The sequence below is a fragment of the Salvelinus fontinalis genome, chromosome 28 (assembly GCF_029448725.1).
Source record: "Salvelinus fontinalis isolate EN_2023a chromosome 28, ASM2944872v1, whole genome shotgun sequence".
NCBI classification, from domain to species: domain Eukaryota; kingdom Metazoa; phylum Chordata; class Actinopteri; order Salmoniformes; family Salmonidae; genus Salvelinus; species Salvelinus fontinalis.
Window position 1 is genome coordinate 6,540,866 of NC_074692.1, and position 24,371 is coordinate 6,565,236.

General features: G+C 44.0%; 1 protein-coding gene across 8 annotated transcripts; it reads left to right on the plus strand.

The window, feature by feature from the left end:
- LOC129826012 (ubiquitin-protein ligase E3B-like) lies at positions 1-22,017 on the plus strand. Of its 8 annotated transcripts, XR_008754979.1 has the most exons (29): positions 143-856; positions 1,007-1,176; positions 1,290-1,401; positions 1,598-1,657; positions 1,768-1,872; positions 1,989-2,085; positions 2,203-2,288; positions 2,400-2,482; positions 2,577-2,682; positions 2,845-2,965; positions 3,159-3,336; positions 6,268-6,431; positions 6,644-6,811; positions 6,903-7,074; positions 8,810-8,928; positions 9,090-9,204; positions 12,530-12,629; positions 12,736-12,855; positions 13,050-13,226; positions 13,499-13,609; positions 13,848-13,985; positions 14,301-14,366; positions 14,450-14,508; positions 15,604-15,786; positions 16,026-16,137; positions 17,053-17,145; positions 17,522-18,387; positions 18,988-19,038; positions 21,667-22,017. XR_008754979.1 is itself a non-coding variant. In XM_055886262.1 (28 exons), exons 3-28 carry the CDS (start codon positions 1,016-1,018, stop codon positions 17,711-17,713), a joined length of 3,198 nt encoding a protein of 1,065 aa, XP_055742237.1. In that variant the 5' UTR covers positions 1-115; positions 716-856; positions 1,007-1,015; the 3' UTR covers positions 17,714-20,623. The 8 variants fall into 8 exon arrangements, 5 of the variants coding, with proteins under 5 accessions (XP_055742237.1, XP_055742239.1, XP_055742236.1 ...); XM_055886262.1 differs by lacking the exon at positions 21,667-22,017 and adding an exon at positions 1-115 and having other exon boundaries at positions 716-856; positions 17,522-20,623; XM_055886264.1 differs by lacking the exon at positions 21,667-22,017 and adding an exon at positions 1-115 and having other exon boundaries at positions 728-856; positions 17,522-20,623.
- Positions 22,018-24,371: the final 2,354 nt, after the last annotated feature.

Sequence of the window (24,371 nt, forward strand, 5' to 3'; positions counted from 1 at the left end):
GTAAGTTGCATCAAACGCTTTAATTGAAGAGATCCAGTTCAAACAAGAGTAATTGTGACAAAATAAATGCAAATAGTTCAGTATACATACAATGTATCAATACTGAAATGATTATGTAAGTGTCTACTCTCACACAATTACTTCCCACTCACAATATTTTCAGTGCGACAGTGCAAGGATTAATGGTTGAATTGGATGCAGTCATTGTACGGATCTCCTGTTATTGTTTACATTTTGAAACAGCGTACGGACTCTACTTAATGAGGGTGTCATTTCCAGTGAACGTTAGGTTATTATTGAGTAATTTTTTACCTCGTTTTTCATGTTAGTAAAATGCTTTGACAAGTATATCAATCAATGGTGATGAAGTAACTAATCTGCTATGCTAACCAACACAGCTAGCTAACTATAATAGCCAGCTGACTGGCAACAAAAGCTAGCGAGTTATTGCCGGGTCTAGTTATCCACCTAACGCTACTGTAGTAAGCTAACTAACCGATACAATTGATTGGTACCACATTGTCAGTTTGTCCATTGGATAAAATCATCGTTTATGTTGCTAGCTAGCTACCTGCCTAGGGAATGTCAACGTTTGAGACCAGACAACATCGTCAATTTAGCTAGCTAGCGAATTTAGCAAACGTTAGCTAGTTAACATGGTCTCAAGTTGTAATGACGTGCTAACATGTTAATGTTACATATGTTATTTAAATAGTTATTTTCCTAGAGTTGGCAATTTTAGCTTTTGGTGGGCTAACCGAAGCGCAGCTAGCTATAGCTCTTGATGGGTGTCTAAAAACTTGGATCTCGAGGATGTGAGCTGCAAAGGTCTAGGCAAGACCAGAGGAAAACACAGGTATACGTTCATTTAAATGTATTCATATTCTATTCCATATTCTATTCCAGTGTATGGTTCTCTTCTCTCCCCCCCCCCCCCCCCACCATGAATATTCATCACCATTATGTTTCAGCACCAACTAAGTCTGTCCATTTTGCCTGACTTTAGGGGTGCACAATGTTTAGTGCAGCTCAGAGTTCCAAGTCTGAGTTCCTGGACAAAGCCAGGCAGGCGCGTGAGGAGAGGAAGGGGTACAAAGCAAGGGACAGAGCAGCCACCCTAATTCAAGCGCTGGTGAGGAGATTCCTCTGTCGCTGCAGACTCCAGAAACAAATAAGGTTCGCTTTACAAGCAATGCGTGCCGTTATGCATTAGGCCACATAATCTTTCATGAGACTATCTTGTGAATAAACCTTTTGAAGTAATGTATGAATGCTCTCTTTCTTACTAGGAAAGAAGTTGATGACTTATTCCAAGATGCCGGGACCACAAAAAGAAACGCACTATCCATTTTTAAAATTGCACGGAAGTTACTATTCATTTTTTGCCAAGATGATAAGTTGGTAAGTTCTTTAACACCTACACTTTGCCCTCACTGATTTGAGTGTATGTTTTGTACATTGTTATTAATTGTCTCTTACAGGACGATGTCTCTTATTTACTAATTGAAAGGCAAATGAATGATTACATATCAATACAGTACTTGAGATTGTTTAGTGTACATATAACTGACAAGCTATGATGCTTTTAACTACACAGAGATTTGAGAAGCTTTGTCGCTCCATTCTTGGCAGCATGGATGTTGAAAATGAGCCCAAAGTGAGTATGATTATAATGAAGGAATTGTCAGTGAGAACAGATTTTTAATTAACCCAGAGTGTGATTGACTCTGACTTGGTATATAATCATTTATTGTTCTTTGTTATCAGGTTTGGTATGTGTCATTGGCCCTTTCTAAAGACCTCACCATCCCTTGGATCAAGCAGATTAAAGATGTCCTGTGGATCTCCTGTCAGTTCCTGAAAAAATTAAAGGTAAATCAGAATGCTTTGATGATAATAACCTTCTTTAAGAAAACAGGTGTACCATTTTAAATATTGAAATGTTATAATTGGATCTTTACACCCCATCTTCATTCTGTCTCTTGTAGCCTGACATCATGCAGGACAATAAGCTGGTGACTCTGTACCTCACCATGCTGGTGACCTTCACAGACACATCAACCTGGAAGATAGTGAGAGGGAAAGGTCGGTCTCAGTTCAAACCACTGCTGCAGTACACACACATCCTCTATATAAGTGTCTTGATGTTGAAAGGAAAAAGACAAAGTGGAATCCTCCATTTTTTCCCCCCCTCTGTGGTAGGCGAGGCCCTCAGACCAGCTTTGACCCGGATCTGTGAGAACATCATGGGGCATCTCAATCAAAAGGGATTTTATTCAATACTGCAGGTACAGTGACTCATACCACATCTTCCATCTTTTCCCTGGGGCTTTTAGAATGATTATTATGATGTTGCTGACATTTATTGGTTGTTTCTGCAATTTTTTATTCCCTGGTAGATTCTACTCACCAACGGATTGGCACGCTCCAGACCCTCTCTTACCAAGGGCACACTCACAGCAGTATTCACGCTGGCATTAAGGTGAGTGGCCACTGGAAGCTTGGTTACCTTTTTAGAATGCTTGGAGCTGAAGATGGCTCGGGAGCCATTAGTGTAACTTGTCTTTATTTTACAGACCTGTCATTGCTGCTCACTTCTCTGACAACTTGCTGAGGTCTCTCCTTCTCCACATCATGTCTGTCCCAGCAGTTGTCTCCCACATCTACACCATCACCCCAGAGGTAAACGCTAAACACTCAAAATGAAGAAATGACAGCCAATTCTCTACCTAGTGCACTATGTAGGGTGTAGGGTGCCACTTCAGACATATAGACATTATTGTATAGACATATAATAGCTTGTACAATGACAAAGCCTCTGAGTGTGTGCTTGTCTCTGTGCAGTGCATGACCACCATCCAGACCCATGACCTCTTGAGGAAGTTCATCCTGTTCCTTAGCCGCGAGGAGCAGTGTGCCGACATCTGTGTCTGCCTGGAGGGGAGCCACACACTGTGCTTACTGGGTAGGGCCGTTTTCACTGACTTTCATATCTATTCTATGGCAATATTGGCTACTACTGTGAGTGTGCATGTTTGAGTTGCCTTTTTTCTGTCTCACTCTTGTCTTTCTCTGTGTGGTGCTGTGGGAAAGATACTGAATCAGTTATTTGGGGTTGCTGCTCTGCGGGGCCTCTGTTTCATCCTGTTGTCCTGTAGGCAACCTGATTCACCTGGGCTACCTCAACGAGAAAGTACTGGAGGAGGAGGCCAACCACTTTGTGACGGAACTGACGGACATGCTGTCCTACTGCCAGAGATACGTGTCCCAGAAGAAATCTAACCTCACCCACTGGCACCCTGTCCTGGGCTGGTTCTCCCAAACCGTAGACTACGGGTCAGTGAGACATATCGGTTTGTGCTCTCTTGCCGACTCTTACGGTTGTTGTCATGCCAAAATCAAGTGTCAATGACCATTGGAGCAAAACAGCACAAACCGATCTGGGACTGGGCTATGAAATGGGATCTCAACTAGGGCTGTTTACGGTGACCGCATTACGCCACCGGTGGTCACGAGTCATGACTGCAGTCAAATTCCATGTCACCGTAATTAGTCTTCTCCAAGCTCTGATGCTGCTGATGGTCATTAGTAGCTTACCAAACTTGCTAACTGCCTCGTACTCAGCACTTTATTGTCCCTCTAATCACTCTGACAAATGCAAATGCAAACGTAATCTAAAATCTAATCAAATACTTCATGAGAGCCCTTAAGCTCATGTTGTGCAACATTTCTATAGGCTATTCAATTGAGAAAACAGTTTCGATGGCTTCTATTAAAAAGAGGAGGATCTCATCCGTTCTCTATAGGCTAGACCTACTATATTTATTTCTGAACTTTCCTAATATTAAGCACATTGCGTCTCTTTTACAACAGGAGTAAAACAGGAGTATATGAAAATGAACCACGGGAAAAGCGTCCACCATTCCCTATTTAAGTGCGTAGATAACATGTATTTCTTTCTCATGTCCCTGTTGTGAGACAGGTGCATGATAATGGTCCATTCTAAATCAAAACAAATTTCACACATATTATTTAGTATATGTAAAGACTAGATTAAATCAAGAATAGTCTGATTCGTGACAATATTAGCCCATCACTTGTGAATGATGCCCAGCCTCTGTGCAGTGAGGCAAGAAACAGTGCATGCCTTTTTGCAACTTTTTCAAATCATAGTCGCAACCACCTTTGATAAGGTTTGTATCAACACTAAAGTGGCCAAATAACTTCTTAAAATTAAGAACATTAATCCGCTTTCCAACTGGTGTAGAGCCTAACTGGCAAACATTTCGTGGTATCCAATTGGTAGTTAGTCTTGTTCCATCACTGCAACTCCCGTACGGACTCGGGAGAGGCGAAGGTCAAGAGCCGTGCGTTCTCCGAAACACAACCCAGTTAAGCCGCACTGCTTCTTGACACACTGCTTACTTAACCTGGAACCCTCCCCTAACCCGGATGACGCTGGCCCATTGTGCGCCGCCCCATGGGTCTCCCGGTCGAGGCCCGGCTGCCACAGAGTCTGGACTCGAACCAGGATCTCTAGTGGCACAGCTAGCTGCCTTGGACCACTGCGCCACGCGGGAGGCCCTGGCGGCGTCTGAGTTTCAAGTTTAGGGAAGATAATCGTCATCATAAAAATATGCCTTTTTTATAATAAAGCATAAATGTATAATCACATTTGCGGTCACTTTGGGAATGGTATTTTCCCGCTAATTTCATTTTGAATATTCATGCTTATAGCCTACTGCCGTGTGCGCATTGCTGCGCTTTTAATGTGAAGAAATAGCCTAATGGTTTATCAACATTTTAAGCTGAATCAGGGATGCCCAACTGTCACCCCGTGGGTGGTCTTATTTGGTGCCCCCAGGTTTTCTGAGCAAAAACCCTTTTTCAAAACATTTTAAATTCATTGTTGGACATAAATGACTGTAAAAACACCAGGAAATCAGCTCCAAGTGATTTCAATTTAAGAAATCTGTTCCCAAGTATTCCAACATATAATAGAGAGACTTGATCGTATACAAATGTAAGCAAGGTTTGAAATGATTATGTTTTAGTCAAACATATCAGTTTGAGCTTCTTGTGGTCTATTTGCATTCTACAAATTATTTGTAAATAAGTTCTGGCACCCGACCTTCCGTTCAAGAAAATATCGGCCCACAACTTAATCTGGTTGACAATCAATGAGCTAAATGTTCTGATCTGTTGCGTCAGCCTCATTGCTTCAAAGAAAAAATGATGCTAGTGGTTGTATGTAGTTTGGGATCTGTCGCATTCGACAACTGTCCCAGACTATGTTTGGACTATTTATTTCTCGCACAGAAGGACAAGTTGACCAATAGAATAGGTCAACCTTTGTACTATGGGAGTTCGTAGATTGACATAGGCTAGTGCTTTTACTGGAGTTTGCCAAAAGGCACCTAAAGGACTCTGACCATGAGAAACAAGATTCTCTGGTCTGATGAAACCAAGATTGAACTCATTGGCCTGAATGCCAAGCTTCACATCTGGAGGAAACCTGGCACCGCTCACCACCTGGCCAATGCCATCCCTATAGTGAAGGATGGTGGTGGCAGCATCATGCTGTGGGGATGACTTGAACACGATCTAACATCTCTGGAGAGACCTGAAAATAGCTGTGCAGCGACGCTCCCCATCCAACCTGACAGAGCTTGAGAGGATCTGCAGAGAGGAATGGGAGAAGCTCCCCAAATACAGGTCTGCCAAGCTTGTAGCGTCATACCAAGAAGACTCAGCTGTAATCGCTGCCATAGGTGCTTTAACAACGTACTGAGGGAGGGTCTGATTACTTATGTAAATGTGATATTTAGTTTTTTCATAAAAAAAACTAAACATTTTATAACAAGGCTGTAATGTAACAACGTGGAAAAGGTCAAGGGGTCTGAATTCTTTCCGAATGCACAATACTTTCCCCTGCACAAAGCATGGTCCATACAGAAATGGTTTGTTGAGATTGGTGTGGAAGAACTCGACTGGCCTGCACAGAGACCTGACCTCAACCCAATCAAACACCTTTAGGATGAATTGGAACGCCGACTGCGAGTCAGGCCTAATCGCCCAACATCAGTGCCCTACCTCACTAATGCTCTTGTGGCTGAATGGAAGGAAGTCCCCGCAGCAATGTTCCAACATGTAGTGGAAAGCCTTACCGGAAGAGTGGAGGCTGTTATAGCATCAAAGGGGGGACCAACTCAATCTCACTCACACACACCCTTCCTGCCCCACTCAACCTTTACTTCATCCCTCTAGTCTGAATGAGTCCATGCCACTGGTCACGAAGCAGCTGCAGTACCTGTGGGGCATGCCTGTGATCTGGACGCTCTTCAGTGACGTCCTTAGCAAAAAGCTGGAGACCCAAGATCCCACGCCTCCGCCGCAACCTACCACGTCCCAAAACAACCTGCCAGTCAAGAGTAAGTCAAATCTTTATTTCAGTTTCTCTTTTGTTTTCTCATCAGGCACTTAATCGTTTAATGTCATGGGTTATTTATTTTGACACCATTATTAGATTTATTATCACTTACCTGGGTTGTTGTCGATTGATCTAGATTATATTATAGAAGTGCATAATATAAATTATGTTTTAAAACAATGAACTAACCTTATCGGATCGGTTTTCTCTTAGGTCTATTCAAGCGGGCATTTCAGAAGTCTGCCTCAGTGCGAAACATCCTGAAGCCAGTTGGCGGGAGACGGGTGGACTCCGCAGAGGTTCAGAAAGTGTGCAGTATCTGTGTACTGTACCAGACAGCCCTCACCACGCTCACCCAGATACGATTGCAAATCCTCACTGGTGAGTCCCTGCCTAGTTACATTTGAATCAGGCACGCATACACACGCACATTAATGTTCTCTCATGTTGTGTCCGGTGCTGTCCCCCTCAGGCCTAACCTACCTGGACGACCTGCTGCCTAAGCTGTGGGCCTTCATCTGCGAACTAGGACCCCAAGGAGGGCTCAAGCTGTTCATAGAGTGCCTGAACAACGACACAGAGGAGTCTAAGCAGCTGCTAGCCATGCTCATGCTGTTCTGCGACTGCTCCAGACACCTCATCACGTGAGCTCCATGAAATGCTACCACATAACTTACACGTTATACAGTATGGGTTGGTTTCCTAAGTATAGATTAAGTCTTAGACTAAGAAGCACCTCTTTCAGTCCTAATCTGTATCCAGGAAACTGGCCCGAAATACAATATCTCATCTCTGTGCTTACTTATACAGTCGTGGCCAAAAGTTTTGAGAATGACACAAATATTATTTCCACAAAGTTTGCTGCTTCAGTGTCTTTAGATATTTTTTTCAGATGTTACTATGGAATACTGAAGTATAATTACAAGCATTTCATAAATGTCAAAGGATTTTATTGACAATTACATGAAGTTGATGCAAAGAGTCAATATTTGCAGTGTTGACCCTTCTTTTTCAAGACCTCTGCAATCCGCCCTGGCATGCTGTCAATTAACTTCTGGGCCACATCTTGACTGATGGCAGCCCATTCTTGCTTAATCAATGCTTGGAGTTAGTCAGAATTTGTGGATTTTTGTTTGTCCACCCGCCTCTTGAGGATTGACCACAAGTTCTGAATGGGATTAAGGTCAGGGGAGTTTCCTGGCCATGGACCCAAAATATCGATGTTTTGTTCCCCGAGCCACTTAGTTATCACTTTTGCCTTATGGCAAGGTGCTCCATCATGCTGGAAAAGGCATTGTTCATCACTAAACTGTTCCTGGATGGTTGGGAGAAGTTGCTCTCGGAGGATGTGTTGGTACCATTCTTTATTCATGGCTGCGTTCTTAGGCAAAATTGTGAGTGAGCCCACTCCCTTGGCTGAGAAGCAACCCCACACATCAATGGTATTAGGATGCTTTACTGTTGGCAGCGCTCACCTTGTCTTCTTCGGACAAGCTTTTTTCCGGATGCCCCTAACAATCGGAAAGGGGATTCATCAGAGAAAATGACTTTACCCCATTCCTCAGCAGTCCAATCCCTGTAGCTTTTGCAGAATATCAGTCTGTCCCTGATGTTTTTCCTGGAGAGAAGTGGATTCTTTGCTGCCCTTCTTGACACCAGGCCATCTTCCAAAAGTCTTTACCTCACTGTGCACTCACACCTGCCTGCTGCCATTCCTGAGCAAACTCTGTACTGGTGGTGCCCCGATCCCGCAGCTGAATCAACTTTAGGAGACGGTCCTGGCGCTTGCTGGACTTTCTTGGGCGCCCTGAAGCCTTCTTCACAACAATTGAACCGGTCTCCTTGAAGTTCTTGATCCGATAAATGGTTGATTTAGGTGCAATCTTACTGGCAGCAATATCCTGCCTGTGAAGCCCTTTTTGTGCAAAGCAATGATGACGGCATGTGTTTCCTTGCAGGTAACCGTGATTGACAGAGGAAGAACAATGATTCCAAGCACCACCTTCCTTTTGAAGCTTCCAGTCTGTTATTTGAACTCAACCAGCATGACAGTGTGATCTCCAGCCTTGTCCTTGTCAACACTCACACCTGTGTTAACGAGAGAATCACTGACATGATGTCAGCTGGTCCTTTTGTGGCAGGGCTGAAATGCAGTGGAAATGTTTTTTGGGGATTCATTTCATTTGCATGGCAAAGAGGGACTTTGCAATTAATTGCAATTCATCTGATAACTCTTCATAACATTTTGGAGTATATGCAAATTGCCATCATACAAACTGAGGCAGCAGATTTTGTGAAAATGAATTTTTGTGTCATTCTCAAAACTTTTGGCCACGACTGTATATGTTATATGTTGACCATCCTCTGTGTGTTATACAGGATCCTGGATGACATTGAAGTTTACGAAGAGCAGATCTCGTTTAAGACGGAAGAGCTCGTAACCATCTCCTCGTTTCTCAACACGTTTGTTTACAAGATGGTCTGGGATGGTATCTTAGGTGAGTCTCCTCCTCCCTCTGTTGAATTCTTGTCAAACTCAAAGGCGATTTGATAGACAGTGACAGAATTGTCAATCCCAGGTTCCGGCACCATGAGAAATGTCTTGGGGATAGGGTCGTTGAGTGTGTGCATTAATTGAATGTGTTGTTGTCTGTGACAGAGAATGCCACGGGAGAGAAGCTGGACCTGTTCCACAGCGTTCACGGCTGGCTGATGGTGCTTTACGAGCGGGACTGCAGGAGGAGGTTCTCCCCTGATGACAACTGGCTGCGCAAGTAAGTGCCCCTCCGGGAAACATACTTATCCTAATCCCTGATCCTTCCCATAGTTAGTCTGGACTTCCCAAAACTTGCTAAGGTGATCCTAGTGATCAGTAGCGGTCAAATGCTTGTGGAGCGCTTGATGAAGCTTGCCCATCACAATGGAACCAATGGAATATTAGTGCCAACTTTGACCACCCAGTACTCCACGCAAGCCATGTTGGGCCCACCTCCAGTACTTGGAAGTATTTGACTGAATTGAAAATTGATTTAATTTATAATTTGTGTCACACACAATAACCCATAATGTCAGTGGAATTATGTTTTTAGAAATCTTTACCAATTAATTAAAATGAAAAGCTGAAATGTATTGAGTCAATAAGTATTTTTATAGCAAGCCTAAATAAATTAAAGAGTAAAAATGTGCTTAACAAGTCACATAATAAGTTGCGTGGACTCACTCTGTGTTCAATATGTTTTTGACATGATTTTTAAGTGTTACCCCATCTCTGTAACCCACACATACAATTATCTGTAAGGTCCCTCAGTCGAGCAGTGAATTTCAAGCACAGATTCAACCACAAAGACTAGGGAGGTTTTCCAATGCTTCGCAAAGAAGGGCACCTATTGGTAGCTGACATTAAATGTCCCTTGGTGCAGTTATTAATTACACTTTGGATGGTGTATCAATACAGCCAGTCACTACAAAGATACAGGCGTCCTTCCTAACTCAGTTGCTGGAGAGGAAGGAAACTTCTCAGGGATTTCATCATGAGGCCAAAGGGGATTTTAAAACAGTTATAGAGTTTTTAATGGCTGTGATTAGAAATAAAACTGAGGAGGGATCAACAACATTGTAGTTGCTCCTAATACTAACCTAATTGACAGAGTGAAAAAAAGGATGCCTGTACAGAATACAATTTTTCCAAAACATGCATCCTGTTTGCAATAAGCCACTAAAGTAATACTGCAAAAAATGTGGCAAATAAATGAAGTTTTTGTCCTGTATACAAAGCGTTATGTTTGGGGTAAATCCAACACAACACATCACTGAGTTACCACTCTATATTTTCAAGCATGGTGGTGGCTGCATCATGTTATGGGTATGCTTGTCATCAGCAAGGACTAGGGAGTTTTTTTTAATGATAAAAAGAAAAGGAATAGATCCAAGCAAAGGCAAAATCCTAGAGTAGAACTTAGTTTGGTCTGCTTTCATACAGACACTGGGATACGAATTCACCTTTCAGCAGGACAATTACCCAAAACACAAGGCCATAACACAAGTTCCTTAGTTGCTTAGTTACGGTTTTGACTTAAGTCTGCTTGAAAATCTATGTCAAGACTTAAAAATGGCGGTCTAGCAATGATCAACAACCGACTTGACAGAGCTTGAAGAATTGTACAATCCAGGTGTGCAAAGCTCTGAGATTTACCCAGAAAGACTAACTGCTGTAATGTATTGACTCAGGGTTTGAATACTTATCTAATCAATATATATTAGTGTTTTATTATCCATAAATACACTGCTCAAAAAAATAAAGGGAACACTTAAACAACACAATGTAACTCCAAGTCAATCACACTTCTGTGAAATCAAACTGTCCACTTAGGAAGCAACACTGATTGACAATAAATTTCACATGCTGTTGTGCAAATGGAATAGACAAAAGGTGGAAATTATAGGCAATTAGCAAGACACCCCCCATAACAGGAGTGATTCTGCAGGTGGTGACCACAGACCACTTCTCAGTTCCTATGCTTTCTGGCTGATGTTTTGGTCACTTTTGAATGCTGGCGGTGCTCTCACTCTAGTGGTAGCATGAGACGGAGTCTACAACCCACACAAGTGGCTCAGGTAGTGCAGTTCATCCAGGATGGCACATCAATGCGAACTGTGGCAAAAAGGTTTGCTGTGTCTGTCAGCGTAGTGTCCAGAGCATGCAGGCGCTACCAGGAGACAGGCCAGTACATCAGGAGACGTGGAGGAGGCCGTAGGAGGGCAACAACCCAGCAGCATGACCGGTACCTCCGCCTTTGTGCAAGGAGGTGCACTGCCAGCGCCCTGCAAAATGACCTCCAGCATGCCACAAATGTGCATGTGTCTGCTCAAACGGTCAGAAACAGACTCCATGAGGGTGGTATGAGGGCCCGACGTCCACAGGTGGGGGTTGTGCTTACAGCCCAACACTGTGCAGGACGTTTGGCATTTGCCAGAGAACACCAAGATTGGCAAATTCGCCACTGGCGCCCTGTGCTCTTCACAGATGAAAGCAGGTTCACACTGAGCACATGAGCACATGTGACAGACGTGACAGAGTCTGGAGACGCCGTGGAGAATGTTCTGCTGCCTGCAACATCCTCCAGCATGACCGCTTTGGCGATGGGTCAGTCATGGTGTGGGGTGGCATTTCTTTGTGGGGCCGCACAGCCCTCCATGTGCTCTCCAGAGGTAGCCTGACTGCCATTAGGTACCGAGATGAGATCCTCAGACCCCTTGTGAGACCATATGCTGACACATGCACATTTGTGGCCTGCTGGAGGTCATTTTGCAGGGCTCTGGCAGTGCACCCCCTTGCACAAAGGCGGAGGTACCGGTCCTGCTGCTGGATTGTTGCCCTCCTACGGCCTCCTCCACGTCTCCTGATGTACTGGCCTGTCTCCTGGTAGCGCCTGCATGCTCTGGACACCACGCTGACAGACACAGCAAACCTTTTTGCCACAGTTCGCATTGATGTGCCATCCTGGATGAACTGCACTACCTCAGCCGCTTGTGTGAGTTGTAGACTCCGTCTCATGTTACCACTAGAGTGAGAGCACCGCCAGCATTCAAAAGTGACCAAAACATCAGCCAGGAAGCATAGGAACTGAGAAGTCGTCTGTGGTTACCACCTGCAGAATCACTCCTGTTTTGGGGGGTTGTCTTGCTAATTGCCTATAATTTCCACCTTTTGTCTATTCCATTTGCACAACATTATGTGAAATTTATTGTCAATCAGTGTTGCTTCCTAAGTGGACAGTTTGATTTCACAGAAGTGTGATTGACTTGGAGTTACATTGTGTTGTTTAAGTGTTCCCTTTATTTTTTTGAGCAGTGTATTTTTAAATGTCCGAATTTTTCTGCCACTTTGACATTACAGAGTATTTTGTGTTGATCGTTGACAAATAAATGACAATTAAATCCATTTTAATCCCACTTTGTGACACAATAAAATGTGGAAAAGTCAAGGGGTGAATACTTTCTCAAGGCACTGTATTTGTCCCAGGCCTGATCTGTAGGAAGAAAATGGTGATATTTGAAAAGGTACACTCACTGACTCACTCTTTCACCCCTTGTGTCCAGGGATCTAAAGCCGAGCCTTTTGTTCCAAGAGCTGGAGAAGGGCAAGAGGAGAGCTCAGCTGTTACTTCAGTACATCCCACACGTCATTCCACACAAAAACGTGAGTCTGCACAGAAATAATATTTGTCCTTCCCAGGCATTCGTATTTGTCGTTTCACAATACCAATATGCACATAGTGTCTCACTCGTTGTCCTCCCCGCTTTAGAGGGTCCTGCTGTTCCGAAACATTGTCACCAAGGAGAAGGAAACCTTGGGATTGGTGGAGACCAGCTCCGCCTCTCCGCATGTCACCCATATCACCATTCGCCGCTCACGGATGTTAGAGGTATGAAATGGATGCATCCATCTTTTGCATGTTTTCCCCCACACTAGCATATCACTAAGAATGTATTCTCGAAACAGTGTTATGCAAATTGTACATATTGGCACAGAGCCTGATGTCAAATATAGTCCTGCATGGTGGTTGTGACTGATACCCAAACTGATCCCCCAAACTCTTTGTGTCGGTACTCTCATAAGGATGGTTATGACCAGCTCCGCCGGTTGCCCGTCAACTCCATCAAAGGTGTGATCCGCGTGAAGTTTGTCAACGACCTGGGTGTGGACGAGGCCGGCATCGACCAGGACGGCGTCTTCAAGGAGTTCCTGGAAGAGATCATCAAGAAAGTCTTCAATCCGGCTCTCAACCTCTTTAAGGTTGGCTCTCCAGACCTTGCTTCAAATAATTTTAAAAATAATTTTGAGTGCTGTATCTGTGCTTGATTGAGCTTGCCTGTTGCACTGGAACCAATAGACAAGTCTCAAAAGTGCATACACTGTCCACCTGGTACTCCAGGTTAGGCTAAAGCTAACGCTCATAGTCTTTTGAAAGATTTCAAATTGTGTCAAGGTACTTTTAGCCATTTTCTGTGAACCATGCTCCTACTACTACTGCTGCTGATTTTACGCTGATGTCTCCCCCCCCATAGACCACCAGTGGCAACGAGAGGCTCTACCCCTCCCCTACGTCCTACATCCACGAGAACCACCTGCAGCTCTTTGAGTTTGTGGGGAAGATGCTCGGCAAAGCCATGTACGAGGTGTGCCTGCGCTCATAGAGGATGTTATTCATGTGAAATGACCATATATGTAACAAGAATGACTCATTTTAAAGCCACAAGCCCAACTCACCACGTTTTCCCGCTATAATGCTGAGGAATAGGTCTGGAGAAATGTTGCCACAATTTATAGACGGAGCTATCGACGCGAAGCTTGATAGTCCATGAGATCAACGTGTGTGTGTGTGTGTGTGTGTGTGTGTGTGTGTGTGTGTTTCAGGGTATCGTGGTAGACGTACCCTTCGCCTCCTTCTTCCTCAGCCAGGTCATGGGCCACCATCACAGCACTTTCTACAGCTCCATTGACGAGCTGCCCTCCCTGGACTCTGAGTTCTACAAGAACCTCACCTCCATTAAGGTCAGAAAGACCCCCCCACACACACACATACACTGATAGTCATTTAGTTCCTGGGATCATGTTCATTACAGCACGCAATGGAAAACGTTTTAAAGCAATTTGCAACTGAAAACAAAAGGGAGTGTTTCTTATTGTATAAGTCCAGGTGGTACTTTCTCCCTGTTTCAGTCTGTTTTGTTTCTGCTTTGTGCCTGATGAATACTACCCTGGTTTATGGGGACCGCTATTTTGATTTGAGAATGTTTTTTGCTTGGCTGTTATCCGTCGGAAGTCAACTCAAAATAGTTTTTTGATCTTCGTCTTGTTCATTTCCAGCGCTACGACGGGGATGTTGGTGATCTAGGACTGACGCTATCGTATGACGAGGATGTTATGGGACAGGTAGAAGCCATAGTTTTTCTCTGAATGTAGAAAAACAGAACTCTTCTCTCGTCTCTTAATACTGTTTTCGTGTCATATCGCAGCTGGTCTGTCATGAGCTGATCCCTGGAGGAAAGACGATGCCAGTCACCAATGAAAACAAGTGAGAAAGATGCAGATACAGTATCTAGAACAAACGTATAGATTTTACATTTGTTGATGTCATTTGATGTTAACACCCTCGTTCTCTAAACACAAGATTTGTTTATTGTCCCTGTAGTTATAACAAGTTGGGTTGGATGATAACGTGGGGTTCCGTCCGGAAACAACCCCTTGCCCCTACACCCGGCCCTTTGACACTTGTGGAGATCTGATAGGTGTAAGCAATATGGTGCATGTCCTACCAAGCCTATCACAGGGCAAGGTAGATGTACTAGCAAATTGCTTATTATACCTAGCAAAACCTTTCAGTTCTCCACAAGTACCTAGGCGGAAGGGCTAGAGGGTTGTTTCTAGACAGGCCCAGGGTTCTTCCCAAAGAATGTAAGAGGTTCGCTGTGCCATCGTGCGGACTGTCTGCACCACTATGTTTAAAAAAAAAAGTAAAGGAAATGTTTGGCTCTAGATGACAGGAAATGGCCCCCCTGGGCCTCCCCCCGCAGTATTCGGCAGCACCACCTTGTTAACAATTGCTGGGGAGGGCCTCCCGGGTGGCGCAGTGGTCTAGGGCACTGCATCGCAGTGCTAACTGCGCCACCAGAGTCTCTGGGTTCGCGCCCAGGCTCTGTCGCAGCCGGCCGCGACCGGGAGGTCCGTGGGGCGACGCACAATTGGCATAGCGTCGTCCGGGGTAGGGAGGGTTAGGCCGGTAGGGATATCCTTGTCTCATCGCGCTCCAGCGACTCCTGTGGCGGGCCGGGCGCAGTGCACGCCAACCAAGGGGGCCAGGTACACGGTGTTTCCTCCGAGACATTGGTGCGGCTGGCTTCCGGGTTGGAGGCGCGCTGTGTTAAGAAGCAGTACGGCTGGTTGGGTTGTGCTTCGGAGGACGCATGGCTTTCGACCTTCGTCTCTCCCGAGCCCGTACGGGAGTTGTAGCGATGAGACAAGGTAGTAATTACTAGCGATTGGATACCACGAAAATTGGGGAGAAAATGGGATAAAAAAATAAATAAAATAAAAATGCTGGGGAGAACCCTGAGGCCCATGGTGCTCCGAGTCTGACTTAACCTCACCTTTGACCTTGTCCGTGTTGCAGGATCAGCTATATCCACCTGATGGCGCACTTCCGCATGCACACGCAGATAAAAGAGCAAACGGCAGCTTTCATCCGAGGGTTCCGCAGCATCATCAACCCGGAGTGGCTGCACATGTTCTCCACCCCCGAGGTCCAGCGCCTCGTCTCCGGGGACAACGCCGAGATAGACCTGGACGACCTCAAGTGCGTGACCTTCCACACCCTTTCCCCTCGATCAGCTCCTCCACAGCTCTTCGACCTGCCAATTCCCAAACATTTTAGGGAAATCCTGAAATCCTATAATCCTAGGTTTGAATGTCCCATTTGATTGGGTAACGGGTAGTGAGTTGGACTGTGTAAGGTTGTAAAGCCGAGGTGAAGGTGCTTGCTGACATAGTCTCTCTCGCTCTCTCTTTCCCGCCCTCTCTCTCTCCCGTTGTCAGGAAACACACAGTGTACTATGGAGGTTTCCACAGCAGCCATCGGGTCATCATCTGGCTGTGGGACATCCTGTCCAGTGACTTCTCATCTGAGGAAAGGGCCATGTTCCTCAAGGTAATAACAATCCCCAAATGTTACTATCCTGAACAAAAATATGAATGCAACATGTAAAGTGTTGGTCTCATGTTTCATGACCTGAAATAAAAGATCCCAGAAATGTTCCATATGTACAAAAAGCTTATTATTCAAAAATGTTTCTTTACATCCCTGTTAGTGAGCATTTCACCTTTGCCAAGATAATCCACCCACTTGGCAGGTGTGGCATATCAAGAAGCTGATTAAATGGCATGATCATTACACAGGTGCACCTTGTGCTGGGGACAATAAAAGGCCACTCCTAAAATGTGCAGTTTTGTCACACAACACAATGAGACAGATGTCTCAAGTTTTTAGGGAGTGGTCAATTAGCATGCTGACTGCAGGAATTTCCACCAGAGCTGTTGCCAGAGAATTGAATGTTAATTTCTCTACCATAAGCTGCCTCCAATGTCGTTTTATAGAATTTGGCAGTATATCCAACCAGGCTCACAACCGCAGACCACGTGTAACCACGCCAGCCCAGGATCTCCACATCTGGCTTCTTCACCTGTGTGATCGTCTGAGGAGGGGAGGGTGGTTCTGAGGAGTATTTATGTCTGTAATAAAGCCCTTTGGTGGAGGAAAAAGTCATTATGATTGGCTGGGACTGACTGCGCCCCTGCCCAGTCATGTGAAATCTGTAAATAAGGGCCTAATGAATTTTCAATTGACTGATTTTCTTCTATGTACTGTAATAATGTAAAATATTTAAAATTGTTGCAATTTACGTCTATATTTTTGTTCAGTATAAAATGCTATTTTACTGTTCATGCGTTAACTGCATTATGTTGGCTTGCGCGACTGTCAGTTTGAGACCCCTGCTCTAGAACGCCCTTGCACTTGTATAGACCTGTTATGTGATCCTCCGCTGTTGTTGTTCTGCTTTTACAGTTTGTCACCAGCTGTTCGAGACCACCCCTCCTGGGTTTTGCCTACCTCAAGCCCCCTTTCTCCATTCGCTGTGTGGAGGTGTCTGATGATCAGGTGAGAACACTTGGATCATTGGAAAGTCCTAAGCCACATGTTTGTTTAAATAAAAATATATATTTAACCTTTATTTATCTAGGCAAGTCAGTTAAGAACAAATTCTTATTTACAATGACGGCCTAGTAACAGTGGATTAACTGCCTTGTTCAGGGGCAGAACGACAGATTTTTACCTTGTCAGCTCGGGGATTCGATCTAGCAACCTTTCGGTTACTGGCCCAACGCTCTAACCACTAGGCTACCTGCCGCCCCAGCACACAAAACTAGTACGCCTATTTTAGTTGAAGAACTTAGGTTTGGGAAGTCAGTCCCTTGAGACTACTTTGGTTCTCCGTGTGTTTGTGTGCACCCTCCTGTCACCTGTCTCTCTCTAGGACACGGGGGACACCCTGGGCAGTGTCCTGCGGGGTTTCTTCACCATCCGGAAGAAGGAGCCTGGCGGCCGCCTCCCCACCTCATCCACCTGCTTCAACCTGCTCAAGCTGCCTAACTACAGCAAAAAGAGCATCCTGCGTGACAAGCTTCGCTATGCCATCAGTATGAACACAGGTTTTGAGCTCTCCTAAAACAAACTCCCCCCTGCTCGTGGTCTGCTGCCAGCAAAACTAAAGGATTAACAACTAAAGAGCATCCTCCTAGCCCAGGCTAAGGGTGGCAGCCGGTCAAGTCAGTGGAGCTTCACCAAAGCTGAAGGCGAAACAAATAGGATACCCCCTTACCTTTATCCCAGTCTAGGAAACCAGAAGAGCTCCATCCTCTTTTACCCCAATCTGTCTGTATTCTGGAAAGTCCACCCACCCCAAGGGCTTTCAACCCTATTTGCTGCCTGTGCAACCATGGTAACTTATTTTCTGACCAGTGGCAGTCATTGCCCATGTGAGTTTATTTTACTTTTTTATAGACAAGTAGCTAAAGAAATTGTGGGAACAGCACAATTGAAACAGTCACTCTTTACTCTCACACACCCGAAAACCAAACCCATGCTAATAATCGTAACAAGGAGGAATGTTTAACCTAACACATTGCTGAACTAAAATGGCTCAGTGTCTTACTATTTCTTCTCAGGCTTAACAGAATGATACTTGGATCTAGCACTCCCACGTCAAAGAAACTGGAAAGCAATATAGATGCAATGCAAGCCATTACACGCGATAGACTCCTCACTGGAGAAAAATCATAGGAAGCTTTGTTCTACCTGCTGGAATAGGATGTTGCCCGAGCAACTGTCCGCTGTCATTCGGTGAGTCTTAATAACCTTGTTTAACATGACGAAAGCACCTTTTTCATAAAGAGACGACAAATCACTGCCTCATGTTCAACGGCAAGTTCTGACCACGGAGATATGGTCACGTGTTGGCGCCTGTGTCATGTCTGTTTATTGCCCCTCATGGGTTAATTAAGGAATTAAATCCTGATGATCTGTCTCTCTCCCCATACACACACTACAGTCAGTCACCTGACAACAGCTTTGGAGCCTGTACGTCTCTGTTCTCTAATGTATTCAAATTAGAATTCATGTTACACAGCAATGCATTTGTGACCCAAAGTGATGCCATCAATACTTAAACCAAACTCCATGCTGTTATTTGGTACCAGATGTCCCGTTATCTTCTGTCATGGTTCCGGAGTCTCTTTTCTTGTTGTGTTTGAAAATGGATAATACAGTGGCCCTGCTATGTTTTTATATTATTTTGCTGTGAAATATCTGGGTCCTGTAACTACAGCAGACACAACATTGACAACCATTGTTTTTTTCCACTTTGCATGTCCCTAATTGTGACACTCCCAAACTAATCTGTTACAGTGAAGTCAATCATGAACATTTCTCTATATCCACTAGGATTGGCCATGCCTCTTGGAATGGAATCAAGCCATGAACACATAGGACAAGGTATTTATAAGGACTTGAGCCTGCTTACAGACAATTGAATTCCCATGCTCCCTTTACCGCCACTGAACCGTCCAACCCAGGAAGGTTTGGTGTCAAGCATGTACTGATTCTCCCTTGTGTCTGGTAACCTGACAGCCACGTGCAAAAAGGGATACACAGGGAGCAAACCATACTATTTGTCATGGGCTGGTTGATCATGTGAATCTGAAAGCATTGCTTTTGTGTCTCTCTCTACCCTCTCCTTTCTTACCTAATCTCTCTTGCACATAAAACCCTGCTCTTTTTGTGAGGGGGGGAGGGGCATTTTTTCTAACGATCGGAAATAATTATACCATGCAAAACGTCAAAGGGTCAAATAAAAAGAGACAATTTGGGGCAGTTATTAGTGACGTGTAGTTCCAACGTCAAGGTGGTTGCAGACGAGGCAGCAAAGGGTCCCGAGTTTTAATAATGTGAAAGATTAACAGGCTGATTTAAAAGCAATAGCCTATTTGTTGATTCAGTATTTTATGCAAAACTGTTTCATGAGGGGTGTGTACATGTGTGTGCTGAGCGGTTGTCAGAACTATAGACATGGCTCTGGTTGTGGTCATAACAAAAAGGGAATCAAGCCTGTTTAAGCACCATTAATACCTATCTCTTATATATCCTGGCCACTAGTTAACACAAAAACTCAGTTCTGATGATTATACAGGCATTTTATGGGCATTAAACAAGGTTCTATATGGGTTTTGTATTGCTTTGCTAACTGAAATCTGTGCTCAATTTGTCTGTGTGTAGGAATATTAAGGGGGTACAACCTACCTGTACAGGCATTTCCCCCCCATTTATAAATGCCATCAATCTCATTGACAAATAGAAATTACAACTTGTCTTAGTGACTCTATGGGAAGACCTTACCTCAATGTTCAGTCTGTTGTAATCACTGCGATATATTTCCTTAATTCCCAAGAGCCTCTGACTAATCAGTGCTCATTCCCTTACAAAAAAAGATTGCAGTTTTGAAACTGCAGTAACTGCAGTCGACTGGTATCTTGAACTGCAGTTACACTGCAAAATTACTGCAGTAAACAAAAGTGTTCTTTTGGACGCAGTATTTGCAGCATACTGTAGTTATACTGCAATCTGACTGCATCTTTTTCACTTCAGTGGTGCCAGTCTGACTACAGTTACCCATTTATTTCAATCAATTGTTTCATCAGCCTGAAATAGGTTAGATATTAGTCATGGAAAGGAAATGGTCAGTGTCCCAGAGAAGACTGGAAAATTCCTCACAAGCTCTGTCTGGTGTTTTAATGGGGACACTCCTCCGTTTTAAACGATGTCATGAAATCTCGCTATATCTTTTTATGAATTAGAAGAAAAATAAATCCAGGAAATGTGCAACATACTTCTATGAAAGTACTGTCCCCTCACAATTTGTTAAGTGTCTTTGGAACTGGTTGCACTATGTGAAATGCAGGTAATTGAAAACACTATTTCAATGTAAAACATGTTTGTGTAAGATACTATTTATTCTGTAAAAACAGTAACATAATTGTTATGTTAACCATAATTATTCTAAAAACTTTACTTCTCAACTGAAGTGAGTGTGTATTGGTTTTATTTCTAGAGGAATCAAGCCATTTATTTTCTCACTTCGGGACAAGTTCTGTATAGCCCAGAGCGTGTTTATTTATTAAATAATGATATAACAGTTGTGAAGAACGGGTTCTGTCAGTTCCATAGAGATAGAGGCTTAACTTTATCTGCCATTATAGCGTCTGACTCAGCATGGGCAGCGCCATTGAGGTTATCTCCATTTTAACGTAGTACATTTTCTTCTTCACGATTGGCTGATCCTTCCTGATGACCCGGTTGGACATGACTCCAGGTATTCAGGAGGGATCAGCCAATGACGATGCAAGTCACACCCAGTTGACTACGTTAAAATGGTGGAAGCCCTCAATGGAGCTGCCCATGCTAAAATTGCCTTTTGGCCATTAGAGGCCTCTATCATTCTCTATGGTCAGTTCTCTATTAATGTCGTTACTATCTGCAAAGTTTGATTGTGTCACATGCTGGTTTATACTGTGCACACCCGAAGCACCCCAATCTGTCAGTCGACTCTGACGTTTGGGTTGTGAGCATGACTATCAATGCGTCCTTTTCAGAAACAGTTGTTTGTTTTACGATCATTTTATCTATAAAAAAAACATGAGTACCCCCTCCAAGTCCTTCTCCAACATGCTGGTTCAAAGCTTTGCGGAGGTAAGTGCATTAAAACAAGTCAGACGCATCGAAAATCGCTGTCAAAATTCACGTGAATTACTTTATTACTACCAATATGTAATGATTTATTGATTTACTTTTGTTTCTCAAACTTAAGGATATTGTTCATCTTTGAGATCCATATTACTTTCTGAAAGTTAAGGAGACAGGATCGAACAACTTGAATTTCTTTATCACATCTTTGACTGATTTACTTGCATTGCCTGATTTTGGAGTCATTTCCCTCTGATACTGGTAATGGTCGCCTGACATGCAGAAGGTATACTGAATTATGATTTGTTATGGACTACTACAGTAACTACAGAACTTGTTTGGTTTACACATAAGAATACACTGGCTTTTGTCTATGTGTTGCAGGACCAGGCTGGGGGAGCCCTGCATGAAGACTTATCTTTTAGAATGTGGAGGATGAATGGGCAACTGGGTATGGTTGTAGGTGCCAGGGGCACCGGTTTGTGTCAAGAACTGCAACGCTGCTGAGTTTTTCACACTCAACAGTTTCCTGTGTGTATCAAAAATGGTCAACCACCCGAAGGACAAACAGCCAACTTGACACAATTGTGGGATGCATTGGAGTCAACATGGGACAGCATCCCTGTGGAACGATTTCGACTCCTTGTAGAGTCCATGCTTCGACGAATTGAGGCTGTTCTGAGGGCAAAAGGGGTGCAACTCAATATTAGGAAGGTGTTCTTAAAGTTTTGTACCCTGAGTGTATATATGTATGTACATTTCATTACAAATGTATGTGAACACCCCTTCAAATTAGTGGATTTAGTTATTTCATTCACACCCGTTGCTGACAGGTGTATAAAATCGAGCACACAGCCATGCAATCTCCATAGACAAACATTGGCAGTAGAATGGCCAAGCTCTGACTTTCAACGTGGCACCGTCATAGGATGCCACCTTTACAAGTCAGTTTGTCATATTTTTCCCCTGCTAGAGCTGCCCCGGTCAACTTTAAGTGCTGTTATTGTAAAGTGGCAACATCTAGGAGAAACAACGGTTCAGCCGCTAAGTGGTAGCAAGCTCACAGAACGGGACGGACAAGTGCTGAAGCGTGTAAAACTCGTCTGTCCTGCATTGCAACATTCACTACCGAGCAACGGCAGCCCAATAACTTCATCGGGAGCCTCATGAAATGGGTTTCTATGGCCGAGCAGCGGCACACAAGCCTAAGATCACCATGCGCTTGCTGCCTTTGGACTCTGCGGCAGTGGAAACATGTTCACTGGGGTGATGACTGACGTTTCACCATCTGGCAGTCCGAAGGACGAATCTGGGTTTAGCGGATGCCAGGAGAACACTACCTGCCCGAATGCATAGTGCCAACTGTAAAGTTTGGTGGAGGAGGAATAATGGTCTGTGACTGTTTTTCATGGTTCGGCCTAGAACCCTTAGTTCCAGTGAATGGAAATCTTAACGCTACAGCATACAATTACGTTCTACACGATTCTGTGCTTTCAATTTTTTGGGCAACCGTTTGGGGAAGGCTCTTTCCTGTTACAGCATGACAATGTCCCTGTGCACGAAGCGAGGTCCATACAGAAATGGTTTGTCGAGATCGGTGTGGAAGAATTGACTGGCCTGCACAGAGCCCTGACCTCAATCCCATCGAACACCTTTGGGATGAATTAGAACGCCGACTGCGAGCCAGGCCTCAGTGCTCGACCTCACTAATGCTCTTGTGGTGGAATGGAAGCAAGTCCCTGCAGCAGTGTTCCAACATCTAGTGGAAAGCCTTCCCAGAATAGTGGAGGCAGTTTTATCTTATCAAATTAGTTATGTTTTATTATTTTATTGTGTAGTAGATCATATGGGTTGCGAGTTTTTTTTCTCTCAGACAGACAAAGGTCATAGCTTTCTAGGGGGGAAACAGGACATTAATAAAGTATTGCTGTCTTGCTAGATTGATGACTAAACCCATAGCTAAACAGTGTAAAATGCCTGTCAGCTCAACTGTTAATCTTAACTAACAGTAAGTTGAGACACTGACTGACTAAGCGGGGGGCTTGTTCCTAGAAAAGGCACTGATTATACACATACTATACGCTGCTCCAATGACAGGGTTCTGCCGAGCCTGATGGTATTCCTGCCTGTTCGGGGAGTAGGTAGGTTCTAGAATTGTCTGGGTCAGATCGCTGCCTCTGGTCTTCATCTCTTCTCAGTGCGGAGACATGGGTCATGTTCAGTAAGGCAGAGTGTTTTTGTAGCAGAAAACAAAATGTGTTATTGGACAAAAAAAAGTAGTATCTCCCTTTTTTTCAAAACATTTGCTCCCTACTGAACACAACCCTGGACTTTTGATCTACTCTTTCATAATAAGGTCTGGTAAGCAGTACCATAGTAAATGAATAAATACATACATATTGTCACATACACATGAAATGTGTTTTACAGGGTCAGCCATAGTAGTACGGTGACCCTGGAGCAAATTAGGGTTGAGTGCAATAATCCTCCCATCTTTTTTTAAAACTCCACTTGACAGGAACCTACTCCACTGGCACCTATCATGGGCCATACAGCGTTGATACCTTCTCACACAGGAAATCATGCCTGCTCAATCACCTACTTGCATTACCCACCATATGAGGATCACAATCTGTCTCTTATGACCTGGGCCAGTAGCATTTCCCAGAAGAGCCAGGCCTGGTGCCAGATAGTGACCGTGTGTGAGTTGGAAAACGGAGCCCTTTTCACAATACTGAGCTGGACCAGGCCGAGCTATACTACGCTTGCTTGGTTACACATCCACCACAGTTGTTGAAACGATGTTGGAAAACCCAGTGTGAAATGAGGATATCTGAACCTATAGTTCTGAGGACCAGTGGTAATGTCTCCAATATGACCTTCAGCACTTCACATTTGAGATGTAGAAGATAATGGTAATGTGATGAAAAAATACATTTATGTACTGCAGTATCGGATGATAGCCCGTTTGTAGAAATGCTATACAAGTACATAGGTTTATGATCATTCAATATGGAGTCTCATCTGTTTTCATTAGAAAAGTGTACTTTGATGCCAAGTGATAAAACTAGTCATTAAGTTCTCTGAAA